The sequence below is a fragment of the Pituophis catenifer genome, unplaced genomic scaffold (assembly GCF_029215685.1).
Source record: "Pituophis catenifer annectens isolate HBS135680 unplaced genomic scaffold, rPitCat1.0.hap2 SCAF_7, whole genome shotgun sequence".
Lineage (NCBI taxonomy): Eukaryota > Metazoa > Chordata > Lepidosauria > Squamata > Colubridae > Pituophis > Pituophis catenifer.
The window spans coordinates 84,577,419-84,601,682 of NW_027256887.1; the positions used below are offsets into that span (position 1 = coordinate 84,577,419).

General features: G+C 43.2%; 1 protein-coding gene across 1 annotated transcript; it reads right to left on the bottom strand.

The window, feature by feature from the left end:
- Window positions 1-8,661: 8,661 nt before the first annotated feature.
- Window positions 8,662-24,264, bottom strand: ECHDC3 (enoyl-CoA hydratase domain containing 3). The gene is made up of 5 exons (XM_070946914.1): window positions 24,095-24,264; window positions 16,498-16,619; window positions 15,915-16,012; window positions 12,943-13,143; window positions 8,662-10,817 (listed from the first exon to the last, which is right to left on the bottom strand). Exons 1-5 carry the CDS (start codon window positions 24,262-24,264, stop codon window positions 10,503-10,505), a joined length of 906 nt encoding a protein of 301 aa, XP_070803015.1. The 3' UTR covers window positions 8,662-10,502.

A 24,264-nucleotide genomic window follows, 5' to 3' on the forward strand; every position in this document is an offset into this window, starting at 1 on the left:
CTATTTCCGTTGGATTTGCTAAAAGGAAGTTTTTATTCTTGTGGTTTCATGCTGTAACGTGAATCTAACAGCACTGATCAGGAATCCAAGATAAACATGATTTTAGGTTGTGACTATTAAGTACAACAGTAGTTTTAAACTCAGGAAATAGTGAAGCAGTGAACATCCTGGTATTAAGAGATCTGCTATTATAATTCCAGGTCTATATACTGGACGGAGTTTCTCAACCTTAACAACTTTAAGCAGTGTGGACTTCAACTCCTGGCTGAGGAATTCTGGGATTTCAACAATCCGCAAGTCTTAAAAGTTGCCAAGGTTGGATACTCCTGGTTTAAACGTGGAATACAGTGCTCCAGCTCTGATCCACGCAAATCAAGAATGCTGAAGAACTCAAAGGACTGTGGAGAAGAGTTCAGAAGATGGTGAGGACCTTACAACACTGTTTCTCAATCTTGGCAACTTGAAGATGTGTGGACTTCAATAAAGCTGGCTGAGGAATTCTGGGGCTTGAAAGCTGCTAAGGTTGAGAAACACTGAGGTAGAAGGTTCCAATTTTATCCATGGATAAACACAATATGGAAATAAACTTGAAATGTCCTTCAAAATCCCACCATGATTGTGGAGGTCCATGAAGAATGGATGGCGGCTTTCTAACTGCCTGGATGACCTAATCTCCACTCACCCATCCTTCATCATGATCTATTTAAGAAGTTGGGAGACGATCACGCATTGCCGATAGAACCAAAATATGCACATGGATGTCAACCACATCTAGAGTTACCAGGTATCTGAACATGCAAAAGAGGAGATGGACAGTTGGGAAGGAGGACAAATAGTGGCAGCCAAAAAAGCCAATACAATCCTAAATTGCATTAATAGAGGGATACAATCAAGATCAATTGAGGTACTAATACTACTCTATAAAGCCTTAGTAAGACCACACCTAGAATACCACATCCAGTTTTGGTCACCATACTATAAAAAAAATTTGTTGAGACTCTAGAAAAAGTGCAGAAGGGAGCAACCAGGATGTTTAGGGGACTGAAGATTAAAACATATGAAGAATGTTTACAGGAACTGGGCATGACTAGCCAGTGAAGAGAAGTGCCAGGGGAGACATGACAGAAGTGTTCCAGTATTTGAGGGGCTGCCACAGAGAGGAGCGGGGTCAAGCTATTCTCCAAACCACCTGAAGGCCAGACAAGGAATAATGGATGGAAACTGAACAAGGAGAGATTCAACCTAGAAATAAGGAGAATTTTTCTGACAGTGAGAACAATCAACCCATGGAACAGAAGTTGCCTTCAGAAGTGGTGGGAGCTTCATCACTTGAGACTTTCAAGAAAAGATTGGACTGCCATTTGTCAGAAATGGTGTGTAGGGTCTCCTGCTTGGGTGGGGGGTTGGACTAGATGACCTACAAGGTCCCTTCCAACTCTGTTAATCTGTTACGTGGAGAAACGAAGACATACGGTTTGACTTTCTTGATAATGTACGAGTCATGGGATCTACAGACTCCACAGATGATTGATTTGAAGGGTCTGGATTGAAGCCAATTGCTGGAATCAGGAAATAAATAATGTAAATGTAGACTGCTGAGCCTTGCGGCAATTTATAAGGTCACAACACATGAAAGTTGGACGGACTACTGTTGTGAAAACAGTCCAAGAAGAAGGAGAAGAAGAAACAAAACAAGACACTCAAAAAGCTGGACGATATTTGATTTTTAAGGCTATGCCTGCTAAAGGAAGGACAAACTGAAGGGCATCTGATTTTGCTGAGTGTTTGGTCATCTTCACTACACCAGCGTTTCTCAACCTCAGAAATCTCAAAGGTGCTTTTTCGAAAGGCAACTGGACTGTTTTTTCTTGAGGAAGAAGGAAAAGGGAAAAAAAAAAATCCAGTTTTCTTCTTCTTCCCCAAATAAAGTCCAGTTGCCTTTTGAAAAAGCATCCTTTGAGACAACTTTCACCTGGATGACACAGAATCTCCATCGACTTTCAACTTCAGCAACTTCATGATATGTGGACTTCAGGTTCCCAGGATTCCCCAGTGTTTTAGCACTCCCATTTTCGGTTCTCGTAGCAAAGTTTAGAGAGGAGACACCCTGTTCTGCGTCGCATGAGAAAAGTACTATCTTCCTTCCCATTGTCCTTACCACTTTCTATAGATCGAGAACATCCTGTCATATTGCATTATTGTCTGGTTTGGAAGCATTACTGCTTCGGATAGGAAGGCGATCCAGAGAGTGGTGAGGACAGCCAAAAAGATTATTGGTAGTTCATTTCTTTCTATCTAGGATGTAGCATATAAGCAATGCTTGATAGAGTCAACAGGATTGTCTGGGATGCTACACATCCTCTTCACGATCTGTTTTCCTTGTTACCTTCTGGGAAGGGGCTTTGTGGTATCTGAAGCAGGACATCCAGATTCTGCCAGTTTTGTTCCATATAGCATCAACTTTGTGAATTCTCAAGCTTCCTCTTTCCGCTATGTATTCAAGATGGAATGATTAATATCTATATCTGTTTATAGGGTATACGTATTTACACATGTAAGTATATAGCATATCTATATGTGTGTTACGTATGTGCACACTTTTGAGACAAGGAAATAATTTCATTTTTAATGTGTGCCAAGGGTTCCCACATTACACAACTGGATACGGAACTACTGAGTGGTTCAAAATTGGGAAAGGAGTCCGGCAAGGCTGTATACTGTTGCCCAGCCTATTTAACTTATATGCAGAGCACATCATGAGAAAGGCGGGGCTAGATGAATCAAAAGTTGGAGTTAAGATTGCCGGGAGAAATATCAACAATCTCAGATATGCAGATGATACCATTCTAATGGCAGAAAGTGGAGAGGAACTAAAGAGCCTCGGGTGAAGAAGGAAAGTGCAAAAATTGGCTTGAAACTCAACATTATGAAAACTAAGATCGTGGCATCCAGCCCTCTCAATTCCTGGCAAATAGATGGGGAAGAAATGGAGGTAGTGACAGATTTTATTTTCTTGGGCTCCAAGATCACCGCAGATGGAGACTGCAGCCAAGAAGTTAAAAGATGCTTGATCCTGGGGAGGAAAGGTATGACAAATCTAGACAGCATACTAAAAAGCAGAGACATCACCCTGCCAACAAAAGAGCGTATAGTCAAGGCTATGGTAATAATAATAATAATAATAATAATAATAATAATAATAATAATAATAATAATAATAATAATAATAATAATTTTATTGTCATTGTACATGTATACACAGTATACCCATACAACAAAATTCACTTAACACCCAATGACCAGGTCCAACACACATAACAATCCCCAAACATACTCCCACCCACCACAATTCCTCACCCCTAAACCACCCAAACATACACCCAACAGACCATGGTGTTCCCAGTTGCAATGTATGGCTGTGAAAGTTGGACCATAAGAAAGGCTGAGCGCCAAAGAATCGAGGTCTTTGAACTCTGGTGCCGGAGAAGACTCCTGCGAGTCCCTTGGACTGCAAGGCGATCCATCCGGTCAATCCTAGAGGAGATCAACCCTGACTGCTCTTTAGAAGGCCAGATCCTGAAGATGAAACTCAAAAACTTTGGCCGCCTAATGAGAAGGAAGGACTCATTGGAGAAGAGCCTAATGCTGGGAACGATTGAGGGCAAAAGAAGAAGGGGACAGCAGAGAACGAGGTGGCTGGATGGAGTCACTGAAGTAGTCGGCGTGAGCTTAAATGGACTCCAGAGGATGGTAGAGGACAGGAAGGCCTGGAGGAACGTTGTCCATGGGGTCGCGATGGGCCGGACATGACTTCACAACTAACAACAACAACAAATGTATATAGCATATCTATATGTGTGTTATGTAGGTGCATACTTTTGAGAGCAGGAAATAAGTTCATTTTTAATGTGTGCCAGTGTGCCCACAGGGGAAAAAAAATGATAATAAAGATTATCTTACCCAATTCTAAGCCACCTCATCGTCTTCTGCATTCTGCCTCTTAACAAAAGGAGTAAAGATGCCCAGCCTTTTCTAATAGGGCTGGTGTTAAACAGTCGTGAAAGAAACGCCAAGCACCATTTGTTCCTTATCGAATCTTTTCTGCAGAATGAAGAAGATCTGTATACCCCAGTTCTCCAAAACATGGGAGTTTTGATCTAAAAGGAACAGCGCCTACTTTCACCCAGGGAACAATCCATGCTTAGAACAGTCCAGCTTAGCAAACATTGTCGAGCTAGCTTGCATAGAGCTCTTTTGAGGGACACGGTTAAACAATGGTGTGGTTCAGTGTTTTCTCAGCCACAGTAATTTTCAGATGTGCGGATTTCAACTCCCAGAATTCTCCAGCCGGCCGCTGGAATTTGCAAAACGGATCTTGCGAGCCAACTGTGATTATATAACAGCTGTGTTGGCGCAGTGGTCAGAATGTAGTATTGCAGGCTGATTGTGCCGAGTGCCAGCAGTTCAATTCTCACCAGGCTCAAGGTTGACTCAGCCTTCCATCCTTCTGAGGTGGGTAAAAATGAGGACCCAGATTGTTGGGGGCAAGAGGCTGACTCCGTAAACCGCTTAGAGAGGGCTGTAAAGCATTGTAAAGCGGTATATAAGTCTAAGTGCTAGTGCTATTATTCAGTAAGTAAATTAAACGATGGTTTAATTTAATTGATGGTTTAATCGGGTTACCCTGTTGCAAACTTTAGGATCCCCTTAGTCCCTTTATATTCATACTACAGGCAGTCCTTGACTTACAACATTTTAAGTGCTGACTTACAGCAACACTGAGAAAGTGGCTTACATCCTACAATCGGTCTTCCTACTTATGATCGTTACAGCATTCCACAGAGTCACATGATCAAAATTCAGGTGCCTGGCATCTGGCATGTATTTGTGCCAGGCGCATGTGACCTCCATGTGACCTTCCCAGCCACCTTCCAACGAGTCAATGCGAGAAGTCAGATTTGCTTCATGGGAATGGCCTTTTATTCCTGAGTTCATGGCATAGTTTCTGCAATTCAAACTAAGATGCAAAAGCAGGGGGCCGCGATGGCTTAAGTCACTGAGCTTGATAGATGGAGAGCTGACAGCCCAGGTTTGAGGCCCAAGTGCTGCGCGATGGGGTGAGCTCCCGTTCCTTGCTCCAGCTCCTTCCCACCTAGCAGTTCGAGAGCATGCAAATGCGAGTAGAAAAATAGGTAGCACTTTGGTGGGAAGGTAACAGTGTTCCATCCGCCTTTGATATATAGTCATGCTGGCCACATGACTGCGGAAACGTCTTTGGACAGGGCTGGCTCCCACGGTTAACAAACTGAGATAAGTAGGGCTAGACAGGGAAACCTTTGCCTTTATAGAAACATAGTTCACAAAGCTTTTTCTTTTAATGCCGAACATTTCAGACTTTACAAAATAGATACCTGGAACTTCTTTTCTTGCGAACTGCCCTCTTTGTACATTTTTCACAATTCTCCCATCGATGCAAGAAAGGAGGAAGGGATGGATGATTAAGTTTCTACTACAGTCTTGGGGTGAGGCTAAAACATTGCTGTTTCAGCTTGCAGTTTGGTGTGTCCCAGATACCTAGTTGGCTTGCAATCCATGTGTTGCACAAATCCAGAAAATTGATAAACCCAATTTCAGCCAGCCATCACGTGGATTGTTCACTTGCCAGTCCCACACAGCTACAACCCTACAAAAATACAAAGGATGCTGATTGCCATTGTGTGAATGACTATATCGAAGGGTGATTATGCTACATGGGTTTCAAAAACATGCTAATCTTTTATTCAGATGGGGGGGAAACCCCCCCATGTATATATATATATATACATATATATATATATATCCCATATGTAACTCACAATATTGCAATTCACCAACGCAATTGTATTTACATAGGGAATAATAGTATCTAATCTCCATAATCAATGTATGCCAGAGTTCTTGAGAACTCCAATATGTTAAATGCTTAAAAGCATCCAATCTTTAGAAAACAAAGGTGTGTCTAATCGCTGTTTGTACTTAGCAAAAAATCTTGGAACTGGACTGTTCACTGGATTGTAAAAATGAAATTAAATTTTTCATCGGAGCAGTTTAGAAAAGAAAAACCAAGCATTTTCTTTTAACGGAAACATGGGCTTGACGAGGGATGCTTTTCCTATGAAAAGGTAAAGGTTTCCCTGTCCAGTCGTGTCCGACTCTAGGGCCTGGTGTTCATCTCTGTTTATTGGCTGAGGGAGCCAGCGTTGTCCATGTTTTTGTGGCCAGCATGACTATATGCAAAAGTGCATGGAATGCTGCTGCCTTCCCACCAAAGTGGTACTTATTTATCTACTCGCGTTTGCTTGCTTTCGAACTACTAGGTGGGCAGGAGCTGGAGCAAGGAACGGGAGCTCACCCCATCGCGCGGCGCTTGGGTCTCGAACCTGGGCTGTCAGCTCTCCATCTGACAAGCTCAGCGTCTTAAATCACTGAGCCATCGCGGCCGCCCTGCTTTTCCATCTTAGTTTGAATGGCAGAACCCCCCAGGTTTCTTTGAGAGGCATCCCTGGGGTTCCACAAGACAGTTTTTGCTTACAGGTAATCCTCGATTTATGACCACAATTGGAACCAGAATCTCACTCATTGAGCAAAATGGTCATTAAGTAAGATGTCACTGCTTCATCCAATGACTGCAATCCCAGCACTTCTGGTTGCAGTTGTTAAGTGGATGGAGTTGGTGGCTGGTGGGGGGCAGCGTCCCTCCCCAACAGGCCAGTCTCGTGTGCCTCCTTGGGAAAAATTGATTCCCAACCTCTGCTCTAAATCAAATTGGAATTTACTTCCTCTGTCCCAGATAAATAAACGAGGATAGGATCTTTTCTTAGTCCTTTTGTGTCTCTAATATTGAATTTAGGCTTCAGTATAAAAATATTTTAAAAAAAATCCCTGTCATGTGGAACCCCAGGATGCCTCTTAGAGCACCCTGGGGTTCCAGGGTAACATAGTTTGAATACTTTGGAGTTTGAGTAATGCACTGAAAATGAACTGAATTAAGTTTAACAGGGACAATCTTGACAATGTTGGACTTCCTGAGGATGCCTCTGAGTTAGCTGGGTGCCAATTTGCAGTGAATAAATGATGAATTGTGTTTAGAACCAGGCAGTGAAAATGAATTCCTGAATTCTTTTGCCTTATTTTCCTCCTGCCTGATTTCTGGGTCAGAGAAAAATTATCTGACTTCTTCCGGCTGCAGAGAAATTATGAAAGATACTGGCGGTTCAGAATGTGAGCATCGCCCTCTGGTGTTCATCCTTAGAATAGCTCAATACCTCCTGAACAATTTTCAAATCCAGCTAGCAGGAAGGGTTGCGAAAGAAATTGGGGAATTGTCATTCAGGAACATCTGAATGCCAGCATTTCTCCAGATACATATAGAAATATTTTCTACACCAGGTGCCTCTCGCTTGGGAGACATAATTCAGGAGTCATCAAAGCAGAAGATAAATTCCAGCTGAATTTGCTGGATAGAGTAGTGTCATGTTTCTAGACCTCACCGTCTTCTGCTGACTGCCCCAATGTCACCCAGCCAGCTTTGGTTAAACCAGTGGTGAAATCCAAATTTTTTTACGACCGGTTCTGTGGGCGTGGCTTTGTGGACGTGGTATGGCTTGGTGGGCGTGGCAGGGGAAAAATACGGCAAAATCTCCATTCCCACCCTACTTCAGGGGAAGGATACTGCAAAATCTGGGGCCAGCCAGAGGTGGTATTTGCCGGTTCTCCGAACTGCTCAAAATTTCCGCTACCAGTTCTCCAGAACCTGCTGGATTTCACCCCGGGGTTAAACGTGTCGTGCTGCTCATGAACCCACCCCCAGTGCCCCATTTTTGGCCACGACGGCCTCCTGCAGCCATCTATCAGCAAAAATGGGGTTCGGGGGGAGCACATGCCATCCCCCTGAGCCCTATTTTTGCTGGCAGGGGGCTGCCTTGGCTGAAAATGGGGTGTGAGGGGCCCCCGGGCTCCGTTTTCGCTGGCAGAGGGCTATCAAAACACAGGTGCCCCCCACACGAATCCTGTGTCACGCCCACCATGGTCACAAACATCCCCAGGCCCTCCGAACTCAAACACAACCCTGATGTGGCCCTCAATGAAATTGAGTTTGACACCCCGGCTGTACGAAATGACCAGTGAGGGGTCAAACATGTCATAAGTCACGAGTACCTGCGCCCCCACAAGAGATCTAAGTCCAGCCCATCATGAATTCTTTATCTACCGCCAAATTGCTTTCAACGTTAGTAGTTCAGATTCTTGTAGAGAGCTTCGGGTTGCAATAAATCTTTATACCTATTTGAATAGCCTGAATTTTCTGATTTCCCAGGCGCTTGGCATAACCCACAAGAAAGGTCCTGATTCTTTGCGCCTGACATCTGAAGTCATAAACCAAGGAAATCACAACTTATAAGCCGTAGGTACTGGAGGAATTCAATTAAGCCAATATTTGTTTGCCCAGATTTTGGTTTAATATACTAGTCCATTCAGATATGGTGGATTATTTAGTAAACTGTGATTAGACAAAACAATGGTATAGCATTGTTAAGGAATTCGCAGAGTAACCCTTGAATAGCAAGGGTGTGCACATGAAAGCGATTGAGAGTAGGTACGAATAAAACAGAGTCAACACACAGATACACTGAGTTGTGTTTACTTTCAGGAAATAGTAAGGCACAGTCCAATAAACAATCCAGGTCATACACATATAAAGCAGGAGATAGCAAAACGACAATCCAGGGATAATCCAATAACCAAGTCTTCTTACCAGTTGTCGTAGTCATTCACAATAAACAGTTTTTCTGGATTTGCAAACAATAGCATACAGAGATATCAGAGAGCAAGAACAGCAAAGAGAAACAAACCAGGTTTCTAGCTCCCTCTTAAGGAGATTGGCTACAGAGCTAACCAATCAGGACACAGTATGATGCAATACAGCAGTCTTAAAGCTATACTGATGGTTTATATATTGCCAACCCAACAAGGTAGGTAATACTCATTTCCTAACATTCTCCCCTTTGGGTAGGTCAATATATAACACCTTACATCCTTATAAGCCATAGGTACTGGAGGAATTCAATTAAGTCAATATATGTTTGCCCAGATTTTGGTTTAATATACTAGTCCATTCAGAGATGGTGGATTATTTAGTAAACTGTGATTAGGCAAAACAATGGTATAGCACCGTCAATCACAGTCTGTTATAATTGAAATAACATTTAACTATTAAATTCATAACCACATAGTAGTACATGTAGACTTTATAATTTTGGCAACTATGCATCTCTGCTCTTTTTAACACCATCCAATATAGTGTGTGGATTTGTACAACATACCTAAATCTACTTACTGTATTAATCCGTTTTCAGGATTCACATGATAGCTTAAAGCAGTGTTTTTCAAATTTGGCAACTTTAAAAAGTGAGGATTTCAACTCCTAGCGTGCTGGTTGGGGTATTCTGGGAATTGAAGTCCACCACATTGTGCCAAATGTACACAAAGGGAAGTCTACACCAAGTTGCCAAGTTGAAAAAAAAAACACACTGCCTTAAATCATATATTAATCCAATGGTCTGGATTCACACATTCCACCCAACGAGAAGAAAATAACCAAATCATGCTAATTCAGTTTAGCATGTTGTACAAATACAAGAGAGATGTGGTGGCCTAGAGGTGCAGCTCTCGCCTCACAATCAGGAGGCTATGAGTTCGATCCTAGGTAGAGGCAGATATTTCTCTCTCTGGGCACAATGAGAATATATCTGCTGAAGAGAACTCCGTATTGGCAACAGGAAGGGCATCCGGCTATTAAATGCTCTGCTAGCTCCATTCAATTGCCCGGACTCTCCCTTCAAGGGATTATGGGGTCATTAAATGATAAGGATGTTGTACGAATACAGCATCTACAAGGCAGCCGGTGAAGGGCGTTGTGGAAATACACAGGCCATTTTTATTTCACAAATCAGAGTGCCTGAAGGAACTGATTAGAACAGACAAGAGTGCAAGATCCTTTTTAAACCAATATTCGTAGGCCGATAAGGGATCCCGTAAAGCAAGCTGAAAGTCCTAGGATTTTCAAAGCAGGTTTGGGAAACCCAAAACTGGCTCTATTGACCAAATAAAAGGCTCTTAAAGATCTTAAATCAATGCTTCTCAACCGTGGCAACGTGAAGATGTGTAGACTTCAACTCCCAGAATTCCCCAGCCAGCTGGCTGGGGAATTCTGGGAGTTGAAGTCCACACATCTTCATGTTGTCACCAGGGCCAGATTTTCCTATAGGCTAACTAGGCTTCAGCCTAGGGCCTCAAGATCAAGAGGGGCCTACATTCAAATTGTTAGCAAAATTAAAATTACACTTTCACTATAGGTGAAAGGGCCTCATAAGTGGAATAGCCTAGGGCCTCTTTTCATCTAAATCCGGCCCTGGTTGTCACGGTTGAGAAACACTGTCCTAGATGCTCCTTGGAAATGTTTTCTTTCAAGAATGGAACCAGTTGGGTTTGCGTTTAGAAACAAAGGCCTCAATTCCTTCCTGTCCATCCTTCAGAGCCAGGTTGTCCACCATGACTTGTGAAGCTATCTGGTAGGCCGTGCTAATATCGTGTTCCATCTGTTTGTAAAAAGTGGCCTTCCCCAGAGCTAACACAGCCCGGCTGCTTTGGCAAATCTTTTGGGCAATTTTTAGAGTCTCGCTTTCCAGCTGGTCCTCAGGTACAACTCGGCTGATGAGTCCGTGGAGAAGGGCATCCTGAGCTGTCATGGGCTGTCCGGTGAAGAGGATCTCCAGTGCCACCTGAAAGAAAACACCTGAGCTGGAGACTTCGATGTTTGTCATCTGACTCATTTCAAGATTCTGATGCCCGTCTGATGGGCAGGTTCAAGCTAGGAAACACCACCAGACGAATATGAAGTTGGGCACGCATTAAAATTACCAGTGGGAGCATCTTCTCCAGCTACCTCTGCTATCAGAAGAAGCGAGCTGGCTTAAGGAGATACAGGTAGGACCAGTGGAGAAATCCATTTTTGTTTTACTACCGGTACTGTGGGCATGACTTGGTGGGCGTGGTGTGGCTTGGTGGGTGTGCCAGGGGAAGGATATTGCAAAATCTCCACTCCCACCCCACTCCAAGGGAAAGATACTGCAAAATCTCCATTCCCACCCCACTCCAGGGGAAGGATATTGCAAAATCTCCATTCCAACCCCACTCCAGGGGAAGGATATTGCAAAATCTCCATTCCCACGCCACTCCAAGGGAAAGATACTGCAAAATCTCCATTCCCACCCCACTCCAGGGGAAGGATATTGCAAAATCTCCATTCCAACCCCACTCCAGGGGAAGGATATTGCAAAATCTCCACTCCCACCCCACTCCAAGGGAAAGATACTGCAAAATCTCCATTCCCACCCCACTCCAGGGGAAGGATATTGCAAAATCTCCATTCCAACCCCACTCCAGGGGAAGGATATTGCAAAATCTCCACTCCCACCCCACTCCAAGGGAAAGATACTGCAAAATCTTCATTCCCACCCCACTCCAGGGGAAGGATATTGCAAAATCTCCATTCCAACCCCACTCCAGGGGAAGGATATTGCAAAATCTCCATTCCCACTCCACTCTGGAATCAGCCAGAGGTGGTATTTGCTGGTTCTCCGAACTGCTCAAAATTTCCGCTACCGGTTCTCCGAACTGCTCAAAATTTCCACTACCGGTTCTCCAGAACCTGTCAAAACCTGCTGGATTTCACCCCTGGGTAGGACCTTTCCTCTGATTTTGGAATGAGGTGACAACTCATAGCTGATAGCAATAGCAATAGCCCTTAGACTTATATACCGCTTCACAGCCCTCTCTAAGCGGTTTACAGAGTCAGCCTATTGCCCCCCAACAATCTGGCTCCTCATTTTACCCACGTCGGAAGGATGGAAGGCTGAGTCAACCTTGAGCCTGGTGAGATTTGAACTGCCAAATTGCAGTCAGCCGGCAGTCAGCAGAAGTAGCCTGCAGTACTGCACTCTAACCACTGCGCCACTGTGGCTCATTTAATCTTGGCTAATTTGTAATTAGGGTCAGATCTGATTACAACCATTGAAGGCACAACTGGGAGATTGAAAAACATCCTGTATTGTACCCAAGGTTTAAATCATGGTTATGATTTGGTATAATGGGGCGAAACTCATTTAAGGTTTTGCTGAGCAAAAGAATTTTTGTACTCGATTGTGGTCATAAGTCAACTAATGTCTGTTATGCAGTGGTGGGATTCAAATAATTTAACAACCGGTTCTCTGCCCTAATGACTGGCTGGGTGGGCGTGGCCAGGGTGTGTGACAGGCAGCACTTGGCCAACTGCAATCCCCTGGGAACAAAAACGGGCTGCGGGAGGGGGGTACCCCCTGCGTCCCATTTGGGCCTAGTAGGCCTCCCTACTAAGGAGTGGGGTGGGGAGGGACCAGCCAGCAATTTAACAATTGGTTCGCCTGAACTGGTCCGAACCGGCTGAATCCCATCGCTGTCTGTATTTCTTCACTCCTTTTTCAAATCAACTGTGGTGGCCAACCATGGTCTTGCGGCCATAAGTTCCACAGCTCAATTTTGCCCATGTGAAGTAGGGCTTGCTTTATCCTTGCGGAACTGCTGACCCCATTCAAACCCAAAATGGAAAACGATGAAGATGGGAGCAAAAGGGAAGGGTCACAAAGGACCACCGGTTGGTAACAGCGGTGAAATCCGGCCGGATCTATCCGGCTCGTGCGAGCCAGTAGGGCCGGTGGCGGGAGGCTCTGCCTACCCGCCGGGACATCATCACGTCCTGTTTTTGACCCTCTGTGCATGCGCAGAAGGCTCTGCGGATGTGTAGAAGAGGTGTGCACGCTCACATTTCAGATCTGGTAGCGAAGGTAAGTGCTGATTGGTAAGGTCTACCTTTTTAGGCAGAGATCTTCCAATGGCTACCGCGGGCGTTGAACAGAAGAGACCCACGTTCACTCCAGGGGTGGCAAACTTGGACTTCTCGCTGGCCACGGCAATGTCACAGCTGGCCACCAGCTGGCAACCGGCGGCTGTGGCAAGGCCATTCACTTTGGCAATCACGGGTACAGGTAGCTTTGGAAGCAACGTCATGACCTGTTCGGAAGTGTTTGAAAAAGAAAGGAAACAAGAGGCGTCTTAATGCGTGGAGATCAGAAGAAGTGACGGTTCCACTTTACCCGACGTTAGATCACATCTGGAATACAGTGGTCCAGCTCTGGTCAACCCACGTCAAAGACCCTGAAGGACTGGAAGGATTTTAGAGAAGAATGCAGAAGAGGGCGAGAGCCTTACACAGTGGTGGAATTCAAATTTTTTTTTACTACCGGTTCTATGGGCGTGGCTTGGTGGGCGTGGTGTGGCTTGGTGGGCGTGGCTTGGTGGGCATGGCAGGGGAAGGATACTGCAAAATCTCCATTCCCACCCCACTCCTGGGGGAAGGATATTGCAAAATCTCCATTCCCAGCCCACTCTGGAGTCAGCCAGAGGTGGTATTTGCCGATTCTCTGAATTACACAAAATGTCCGTTACCGGTTCTCCAGGACCCGTCAGAACCTGTTGAATAGCCCTCCTGGTCTTACACCACTGTTTTTCAACTTTTGGCTACTTGAAGTTGTATGGACTTCAGTTCCCAGAAGCATAGCTGGGTTCTGCAGCACAGAATTCTGGGAGTTGAAGTCCACACATCTTTAAGTGGCCAAGGTTGAGAAACACTAGTTTAGGCACTAAATCCTATGAAAAGAAGATGAAAAGAATTGAGAGACTAAATGAAGATAGGGTAGCAATCTTCTGATCTTTAGAAGGGCTAACACAAAGAAGAGAGTTTAGATTTATTCTCTGTCTTGTCCTAATGGTAGGACAACAAACACTTGGTGGAGATTCCCAAACTCAAAATCAGAAGGAACTTCCAGAACATAATCTAGTGAAGAGAAGGACCAGGGGAGACATGATAGCAGTGTTCCAATATTTGAGGGGCTGCCACAGAGAGAAAAGGGTCAAGCTAATTTCTAAAGCACCCAAAGGTCAGACAAGGCATAATGGATGGAAACTGATCAAGGAGAGATTCAACCTAGAAATAAGGAGAAATTTTCTGACAGTGGGAACAACCAACTGATGGAACAGATGTTGCCTTTGGAAGTTGTGGGAGCTTCATCACTGGAGGCTTTCAAGAAGAGATTGGACTGACATTTGTCAGAAATGGTGTAGGGTCTCCTGTTTGGGCGGGGATGTTGGACTAGATGACCTACAAGGTCCCTTCCAACTCTGACAATCTGTAAACCTGAGAGCTATGAAGCCATGGAGCAATCTTCGGGAGGTCCATCACCGAAGATCTTCAAGCAAAGATGGGGCAGCTCTTTGTGTGGGCTGGTATCAAGATTCCAGGGTTGGACTAGAGGACTTCCAAGGTTCCTTCCATCCTTAGAAGTGCTTGAATGTAAAATCCAAAGAGTCTTTATGACTTTTCTGTTTTTTCCAGACATCCATATGTATGCACCACTTCTTAAAATACAAGAAATCATCCAAATGCTTAGGAGATGCTCAAATCCTACAAGAACCTGTTGGAAATTATATATAGCAACTGCATTCTTTTTCTGGGGCACTGCAGTGACTTTATGAATTTCTGCTGAAAATTCCCAGAGGGGGAAAAAATACACACACTCTTTTCCCTTTCAATTCTGGAATTCTGTACATTCCAGGTTACTGTTTGAAGCAAAATGTTTCATTTGGTCTATTTAGGTTTCTTATTATTATTCCAGGGCCTCTGACATTGGACATTTTAGTAATTCAACAATGGGAGAAATGAATAAGAATTGAAGTATTAAAACGAGCAAGAGATGATGGATAGAATACAGAAATTTCTCTCTCTCTCTCTCTCTCTCTCTCTGTCTCTCTCTTTCTTTCTTCTAATATAATGATGGCCTGATTAAAAACTAGAAATAGAGGTAGAAATAATAATATACACCCTTATATAAAGGACTATGTCTTAACATAAATATGTGTATTAACATTAGGATTAGTAAGAGTGATCTGACTAGAAGCCAGAATAGAGGTAGAAACAAGAATTAGGGGGGAATATTAGTAGTTCTAATTTCTATATAAATTGAATATAAGTAAGAATTAGATGGAAAGATGAGAGAGTTTGAAAGATGATATTGCTATGTATGTTCAAGAAATCATTGACATTAGAATGGAACACTGAAATATTGAATAACTACTTTAAAATAATCAATTACATTAATATTAGGATTATATAAGTTTGATTAATGTAACAATTGACTGTTGTTATTTGTACTAACATGAACTATACCAAGAGGCCACACTGTTCATGTATTGATACTGATATATGTTTAAAAATAAAAGCACAATAAACCTTTAAAAAAAAAACAATGGGGGAAACGGACAGATTTGGCTAATTAGTCCTTTAATATTACTTCGTGTGTAAAAATGTGTTCAAGGCAGTGGTGAAATTCAAATTTTTTTATTACCGGTTCTGTGGGGGTGATTTGGTGGGCGTGGCAGGGGAAGGATACTGCAAAATCCCCATTCCCACCCCACTCTGGGACCAGCCAGAGTTGCATTTGCCAGTTCTCCGAACTACTCAAAATTTCCACTACTGGTTCTCCAGAACCTGCTGGATTTCACCCCTGGATCCAGGGTCATGCTGTTGCATGCTGTGATACATCAGGAATCTTGGAGTTGTGGACTTCAAATTCTGAGAGTTGAAGTCCACAAGTCTTAAAGTTGCCAAGTTTGGACACCCCTGATTTAAAGTTAACATTTTGGCAGACAATGAGAGAGAGAAGTCAGCCAATTATAAAAAGAGAGAACATTTTCACAGGATTGACCAAATCAAGGTAGAAACTCACCTCTGAACAGGTTTTAAAGATGTCCATGTGCTGTTTTGGGTCTTCCTTCGGACTCAGTTCCTTCAAGTCATGTCCAGAGGAGAACACAGGACCTTCAGCTTCAGGGAAGTTTGGAAAAAGAAGGAGATATTTGCACAAGATGCCACAATGACTTAGCTCACACAACACACTGAACTTACTAGAACATGCTTAACCATGTTCTACAGCAGGAGTCTCCAACCTTGGCAACTTTTAAGACTTGTGGACTTCAACTCCCAGAATTCCTCAGCCAGCAAAGCAAAGCTGGCTGAGGAATTCTGGGAGTCTCCGCTTCAGACAAATGATAGTTAGATGCAGAGGTGGGATTCAGTCGGGCGAACCTGTAGTGGCGACTGTGGGAGGCTCCGCCCACCCGCCCGGATGTAATGTGTGAATGCTGCGCATGTGCGGAAGACCGTGCGCATGCACAGAGGAGGCACGTGTGAGCGAAGCGCGCTCACAATTGCGAACTGGTAGGGAAGGTAAGTGAAGACGCAAATGATTGAGAAGAAGCCTCTGCCAAATTCCGTCTTCATTCATTTTCGATCGCGAATGAACAACCTACCTGAAATGATAATGATGCGCAGATCGGGGCTGTCAATATCCTGCAAAATATCCTGACGGAGGGACTTCAGCATGGAGAGGGAAAGCGCATTCCTTTTCCCAGGGTTGCTCAGGACAATATTCCTGTAAAGAAAAAAAGAATGTTTATAAGCTGTCATGGAAAGCAACTTAGTAGGATTGAGAATCTGTAGAGATTCTCTACATCCGTGATGGCGAACCTATGGCATGTGTGCCCAAAGTGGCACGCAGAGCCATGTCGCCTGGCACATGCAGCGTTGCTCATTCCTCTTCCAGGTTTCTGGCGCGCACGTGCGTGTGATGATCAGCTGGCCTTTTTGCATGCTGCAGTGCCAGAAACTAGAAGAGCTGGTCTTCTGTTTTCCTGTGTGAGTAGGCATGCCGGACAGCTGATCGTCACGTGCGCATCTGTGCCAGAAACCCGGAAGAGTATCTGGCTGAAACCGGAAGTTCAGTAGCTGAAACCGGAAGTTCATTTCCGGGTGTGCGCATGCACCCTGGGCAGCTCCTCTTCCAGGTTGCAGCCCCAACAAGTGTGTGCGCGTGCTCCTTTTGGCACTTGGTGCCGAAAAGGTTCACCATCACTGCTCTACATGGCCATCTATGTCATGGTTGTCCCAAAGGTTCTTTTTCGGGAGGCAACTGGACTTTCTTGTTTTTTCTTTTTTGAAGACGTTTCGCTTCTCATCCAAGAAGCTTCTTCAGCTCTGACAGGATAGTGGGGGATGGAAGGATTTATATTCCCCCCCTCAAAGCCCCTTCATTACATCATCACCCAGCAAGGCTCAACTAAGCCTGGGACGCAGACAACCCACAAAGTTACCCCTGCATGGCCCCATGGGAGTCTGACAACCAATCAGAATACAAGCTCAAATTCAAAAGCCCAGAGAGGGTATAAAACCCAGGCACTCTCAGCATCTCTTCCCTTTTTTTACCCAGGCCTTCAAACCATGTGGTCCTGTCCACCATTAAAAACCATCTTTCCAATCAGCCACCATGTTTCCAGTGTCTTTCTCCCCACTTGGAACTGAACCCAAATGGACATTTCTTCCAACAGAAAGAAGGAAGGAAGGAAGGAAGGAAGGAAGGAAGGAAGGAAGGAAGGAAGGAAGGAATTATAATGTGAAGGAGGGTCTCAGGGATGTCCCGCCTTAGCACTTGGCCACCACAGGTGCCCCCGACATGAGTCCTGTGTCACGCCCACCACACCCGCCATAGCCACGCCCTCCGAGGTCAAACACAAACCTGATGCGGCCCTCAATGAAATCGAGTTTGACACCCTTGGCCTATATAAGGCAAGAAAGCACTTTAGAGGAGAACAATCTGGTTCCTTGACTGAATAACTCATAATTGCTCTTGTATTTGCTGTTCACTGATTGAGATCAGAAGTGGTATTCAGCCGGTTCAGACAAGTTGACCCGAACCGGTAGCGAAAGTCACGGGTGGGCTCACCTGTCCGCCCTGGCTCTATGCCGTCCTATTTAGGCACATTTTTGAGGCCGGGCACATGAGCGGAAGGCACGCGCGCCAGCAAAGCACATGCGTGGAAGGCCGGGTTACATGCATGGATGTGGACACGCACACATTCACATTTGCGAACCGGTAGGGAAAGTAAGTGAATACCACACCTGATTGAGATCAAATTTATTTCCAAACTGAGAATGTGTTTCTGAATGAGAGGGAGGCCTGGGAAGTGAATTTGCAAGACATGGTTTGCAAGTGGATTTTGCAAAGTGGATTTTCTGATTTTTGAGGTCATCTCAAAAGATATTATTCCCAGATAATAAACTCGGGCAGAAATTGGGCTCCCTTCTGAATCACTTTTTCAACCGTTTCCTCTGGTCTAAATTTAATCCACTATTAATTCATCCCCTTTTTCTGCTTCCTTCCCTTTGCCCAGTTCAGTTCACTCAAGTTATTTAGAAACTGATCGTTATCTTAACATTTCCAAAAAAGGAATTTCTTGTTTATGCGCTATTAGTTATTAATTAATTGTGCCTGGGGGAGAGGCTGTTTTTGAAAAAAAAAAAAAAAGCTGCTTGCTAAATTTGCAGTTGGTAAACTTGACCTTATGGGAAAAACTGGAGGCGTTTAAGGATGTTATGCGATTCCATTCCAAATACTTAGTTAATGGTTTGATGGCTTGTATTGACTCAGATACCGTAAAAAATATAATTCAGTACAGGTAGTCCTTGACTTATGACCCATTCATTTACAAATAGACTTTATGGCTATTCAAAGTTTCAAGTGCTGAAAAAAAATGACTTATGACCAGTCCTTGCACTTACGACGCCCCTATGGTCGAATGATTAAAATTTGGGCATTTGACAATTGGCATGTACTTATGACGATTATAACTGGGCTCATCCGTCAAGGAGTACCCATAACTGAGTTATGGAGCTTGTACATAAAATGCATTTATTAGTGTGGATTTTGTGGGCTGCCACCTGAATTCTACTTGGATCAGCCAGGGGTGAATTTGCACAATGTTGTAGTTTACTACGCAGTGTAAACCCAGTCATTACAGCACGTGTCAAAGAAGCATTGGTTTAAAACAGTTATAGGCAACAAGGACATCAGTGAACTTCAACTCCCAGAATTCCATGCTGGCTCTGGAATTCTGGGAGCTGAAGTCCACAGGTCATAAAAATTGCCATTAGTTTGCCCATTCCTGTTTTAAAAGGTGCTATCAGGTTGCGCTGTGTGTGCCAGAATGCTTCTGGCCCTCCCTTGGGTAGGAAAGCCCGCTGGGTGATTTTGGGTCAGTCCTTATCTCAGCCCAACCCACCTCACAGGGTTGTTGTGGGGGAACAGGAAGGGAAAACATAGTGTACACCTTGAGTTGTACCCAAAAATGATGATCTCATAATTATAATTCCTCTTTCAGATCTAGACAAGCTATGATCAGTCAATCACAGCAACATTCAAGAATTACGCAAAGGTTATTGTCCCTGTAACACCATCATTTATAGCTATACTCGCTTTATTCTCTGAATATAATTGATTTATCACTTGTCTTAAATTTTTTCCAAAACCTAACTTCTCTGTTAGTATCTTCAATGTAGGCTATTCCACACAATCAAACGCCCTAAATACATTTAATGCTAATACCCCTGCCTTCAATTTTTGTTTCTTTATATAATAACCTATGTTTAATACCCTTCTTACTACATCTGACATTTGTTGACCTCTTATAAAGGCACACTGGTCATTTTTAATATAATTCTCTATAAATATATTCAATATTCAAGGAGCCTTGGTAGTACAGTGGTTTAAAGCACCCTGTTATTAAGACCAGCTGCCTGCAATTACTGCAGGTTTGAATCTCGCCAGGCTCAAGGTTGACTCAGCCTTCCATCCTTTCTAAGGTAGGTAAATTGAGGACCCAGTTTGTGGGGGGCAATAAGCTGACTTTGTATAAAAATATACAAAAGGATGAAGGCTATTGCTTAGCGCATTGTAAGCCGCCCTGAGTCTCCGGAGAAGGGCGGCATATAAATCAAATTTAAAAAAAAAATCTATTTGCCAATATTGCTGTAGAAATCTTAGCGTCTTGATTAATAAGGGAGATTAGTCTATATCCGTGATGGCAAACCTGTGGCACACGGAGCCATATCTGTGGGCACACGAGCACATGTGCATGCTGGCCAGCTGATTTTCAGGCCTTCCAGGCCCACCGGAAGTCGGAAAACGGGCTGTTTCTGGGCCTCTGGTGGGGGGTGGGGAAGGCCATTTTCGCCCTCTCCTGGCTCCTAGGAAGCCTCTGGAGCCTGGGGAGGGCAAAAAATGGGCCTACTGGGCCCATCATGTCATCACGTGCCAAAAGCGGGGGGAAAGCGGGGGGGGTCACGCATGCATGCATGGGGGGACGGGGCACATTGAATTATGGGTGTGGGCACATGCGCGTGCAATCCCCCCCTCCACCTGCTTTTGGCACGTGACGGCAAAAAGGTTAGCCATCACTGATCTATATGATCCTGGGTTTGTATGATCTTTACTATCAGTATTATCAGAAATTTGACATTTGGAGTATGGCAACAAATGATAAATTAACAACAGAGCCTGTAGAACAGTGGACTAAAGCACTGTTATTAACAGATTAACATCTGCTGCCTGCAATTACTGCAGGTTCGAACCTTACCAAGCTCAAGGTTGACTCAGCCTTCCATCCTTTCTAAGGTAGGTAAATTGAGGACCCAGTTTGTGGGGGCAATAAGCTGACTTTGTATAAATATACAAAAGGATGAAGGCTATTGCTTAACGCATTGTAAGCCGCCCTGAGTCTCCGGAGAAGGGCGGCATATAAATTAAAGCAAATAATAATAATAATAAAAAATCAAATTTTAAAAAGGGATGATTAAAGAAAACAATTACAATGAAATATGGGGGATTTTATAAAATCAGTGTTGGTGGAAGGCAAAGGGAATAAACCTATTTTTTTTTTTTAATTTGATTTATATGCCGCCCTCATATTCAAGAATATATGTTGTTTTGGAGGGGATAAGGGCACAATTTGAATATATTGTATATCTTTTAGCTTTTATAGAAGAAGAAGAAATATAAGGGGGGGGGTGCACTTTATTATTTGTATTTTTTTTTCTTTTTGGTATTTAGATGTATATGTATGGTTTGCATTACTTGTATTTAATTTAAAAAAAAATAAGAAAAAAACCAATTATGCAAAGACAAACTCTGTTTCATTTGTAAATAGTATGCCAAGCCCTCTCCAGATTCCGGACTGCGTCCAGTTGCAGGAGTTTGGACCCAGTTGAGTAAGGCAATGTTACTCACCATCAGGGGGAAAAAAGAAAAAAAAGACATTGCAAGTGTTTCTCTTTAAAGGAAGCCGGGCTTTAAAGCCGACTGAGGAATTCTGGGATTTGAAGTCCACGCCTCCTTAAAGTGGCCGACTTTTGAAAAAAACAACGCTTTTAAAACTTTTCTCGGGGAAGCAAGAGACAAAAAAAAAAAAACGATCATCGCTTCTATATCCGAACAGGTGCTCCGCTCTTGCGCTTGTGCCCCGCAAAGGCAGCCCAGCTGGGACATCCCAGCTTAGAACGCGACAGCAGCTGGTACCACCACCACCCTCCCCCGCCGACCGGTTGGTTGCTTTCACGCATCTGCGGATTCACACGCCGTCTCCTCCTCCTCCTCCCGCTTCACCCCATCCCAGACATTCGCTGGTGATGGAGATCCTCCAGGTTTGCAACCCGTAGTTGCAAAACCCAATTCTGAGAGCGTATGCACCAAGACAAATTCCTTGTGTGTCCAATCACACTTGGCCGATAAAGAATTCTATTCTGTTCTGTTCTGTTCTAATAATAATAATAATAATAATAATTTTATTTCTATACCGCCCTTCTCCCGAAGGACTCAGGGCGGTGTACAGCCTATTTAAAAACACAAACAAAACAATGATATAAAATTTAAAATAATTAAATAAATGGCTCAAATTTAAAACCCCAATAAATTTAAATACCCCAATTTAAAACTATTGCATTGATAGTCCGGCCTGGCGGAACAACAGGGTCTTCAATGCGCAGCGAAACACCCGGAGGTCAGATATCTTACGAATTTCCGGGGGCAGTTCATTCCACAGGGCTGGGGCTCCCACAGAGAAGGCCCTCCCCCTGGGCGTCGCCAGCCGACATAACTTGGCTGACGGCACCCTGAGGAGACCCTCTCTGTGGGAACGAACTGGTCGGTGGGAGGCTATTGGTGGCAGAAGACGGTCTCGGAGGTTCTGTTCTGTTCTGTTCTCGGGTTTGCCAAAGGAAGGGTACCCCCAAAACCAAGGGAGCCTGCAGGGAGAAGGAGCAGTGGGGGCACAGGACTGCCCCTCCATATTCTATTCTATTCTATTCTATTCTATTCTATTCTATTCTATTCTATTCTATTCTATTCTATTCTATCCTATCCTATCCTAATCAGTCTATTATTATTATTCTATTCTATTATTATTATTCTATTCTATAATCCTATCCTATCCTATCCTATCCTATCCTAATCATTCTATTCTTATTCTATTCTATTCTATTCTAATTCTATTCTATGATCCTATCCTATCATCCTATCCTATCCTATCCTGAATTCTATTCTATTCTATTCTATTATCCTATCCTATCCTAATCATGCTATTATTATTCTATTCTATAATCCTATCCTATCCTATCCTATCCTATCCTATCCTAATCATTCTATTCTATTCTATTCTATTCTATTCTATTCTATTCTATTCTGTTCTGTTCTATTCTATTCTATTCTTATTCTATTCTATAATCCAATCCTATCCTATCCTATCCTATCCTATCCTATCCTATCCTATCCTATCCTATCCTATCCTATCCTATCCTGAATTCTATTCTATTATCCTATCCTATCCTAATCATGCTATTATTATTCTATTCTATTATTATTCTATTCTATAATCCAATCCTATCCTATCCTATCCTATCCTAATCATTCTATTCTATTCTATTCTATTCTATTCTATTCTATTCTATTCTATTCTATTCTTATTCTATTCTATAATCCAATCCTATCATCCTATCCTATCCTATCCTGAATTCTATTCTATTATCCTATCCTATCCTAATCATGCTATTATTATTCTATTCTATTATTATTCTATTCTATAATCCAATCCTATCCTATCCTATCCTATCCTATCCTGAATTCTATTCTATTATCCTATCCTATCCTAATCATGCTATTATTATTCTATTCTATTATTATTCTATTCTATAATCCAATCCTATCCTATCCTATCCTATCCTAATCATTCTATTCTATTCTATTCTATTCTATTCTATAATCCTATCCTATCATCGTATCCTATCCTATCCTATCCTATCCTGAATTCTATTCTATTCTATTATCCTATCCTCTCCTAATCATGCTATTATTATTCTATTCTATTATTCTATTCTATAATCCTATCCTATCCTATCCTATCCTATCCTATCCTATCCTATCCTATCCTATCCTAATCATTCTATTCTATTCTATTCTATTCTATTCTATAATCCTATCCTATCATCGTATCCTATCCTATCCTATCCTATCCTATCCTGAATTCTATTCTATTCTATTATCCTATCCTCTCCTAATCATGCTATTATTATTCTATTCTATTATTCTATTCTATAATCCTATCCTATCCTATCCTATCCTATCCTATCCTATCCTAATCATTCTATTCTATTCTATTCTATTCTATTCTATTCTATTCTATTCTATTCTATAATCCTATCCTATCATCGTATCCTATCCTATCCTATCCTATCCTGAATTCTATTCTATTCTATTATCCTATCCTATCCTAATCATGCTATTATTATTCTATTCTATTCTATTATTATTCTATTCTATAATCCAATCCTATCCTATCCTATCCTATCCTATCCTATCCTATCCTATCCTATCCTATCCTATCCTATCCTATCCTATCCTATCCTAATCATTCTATTCTATCCTATCCTATCCATATCCTGAATCCTATCCTATCCTATCCTATCCAATCCATTATTATTCTATTCCAACCCGGAACCTCCCGGGCTTTGCCTTCTCTGCCCAACCTGATGCCTTCGCTCTGCCACACGCGGGTGAGCTTCCCTCGCTGCTCCTGCTGGCGCTGCCCATCGGGCGTTGGGGCTGCGGGGTTGCCGGTCGAAGCCGTCCGGCTGCCCAGGACGAGCCGCGCCAGCTTCGCCCCGCAAAGCCCCCCTCGGACGGCTGCAGCGGCCAT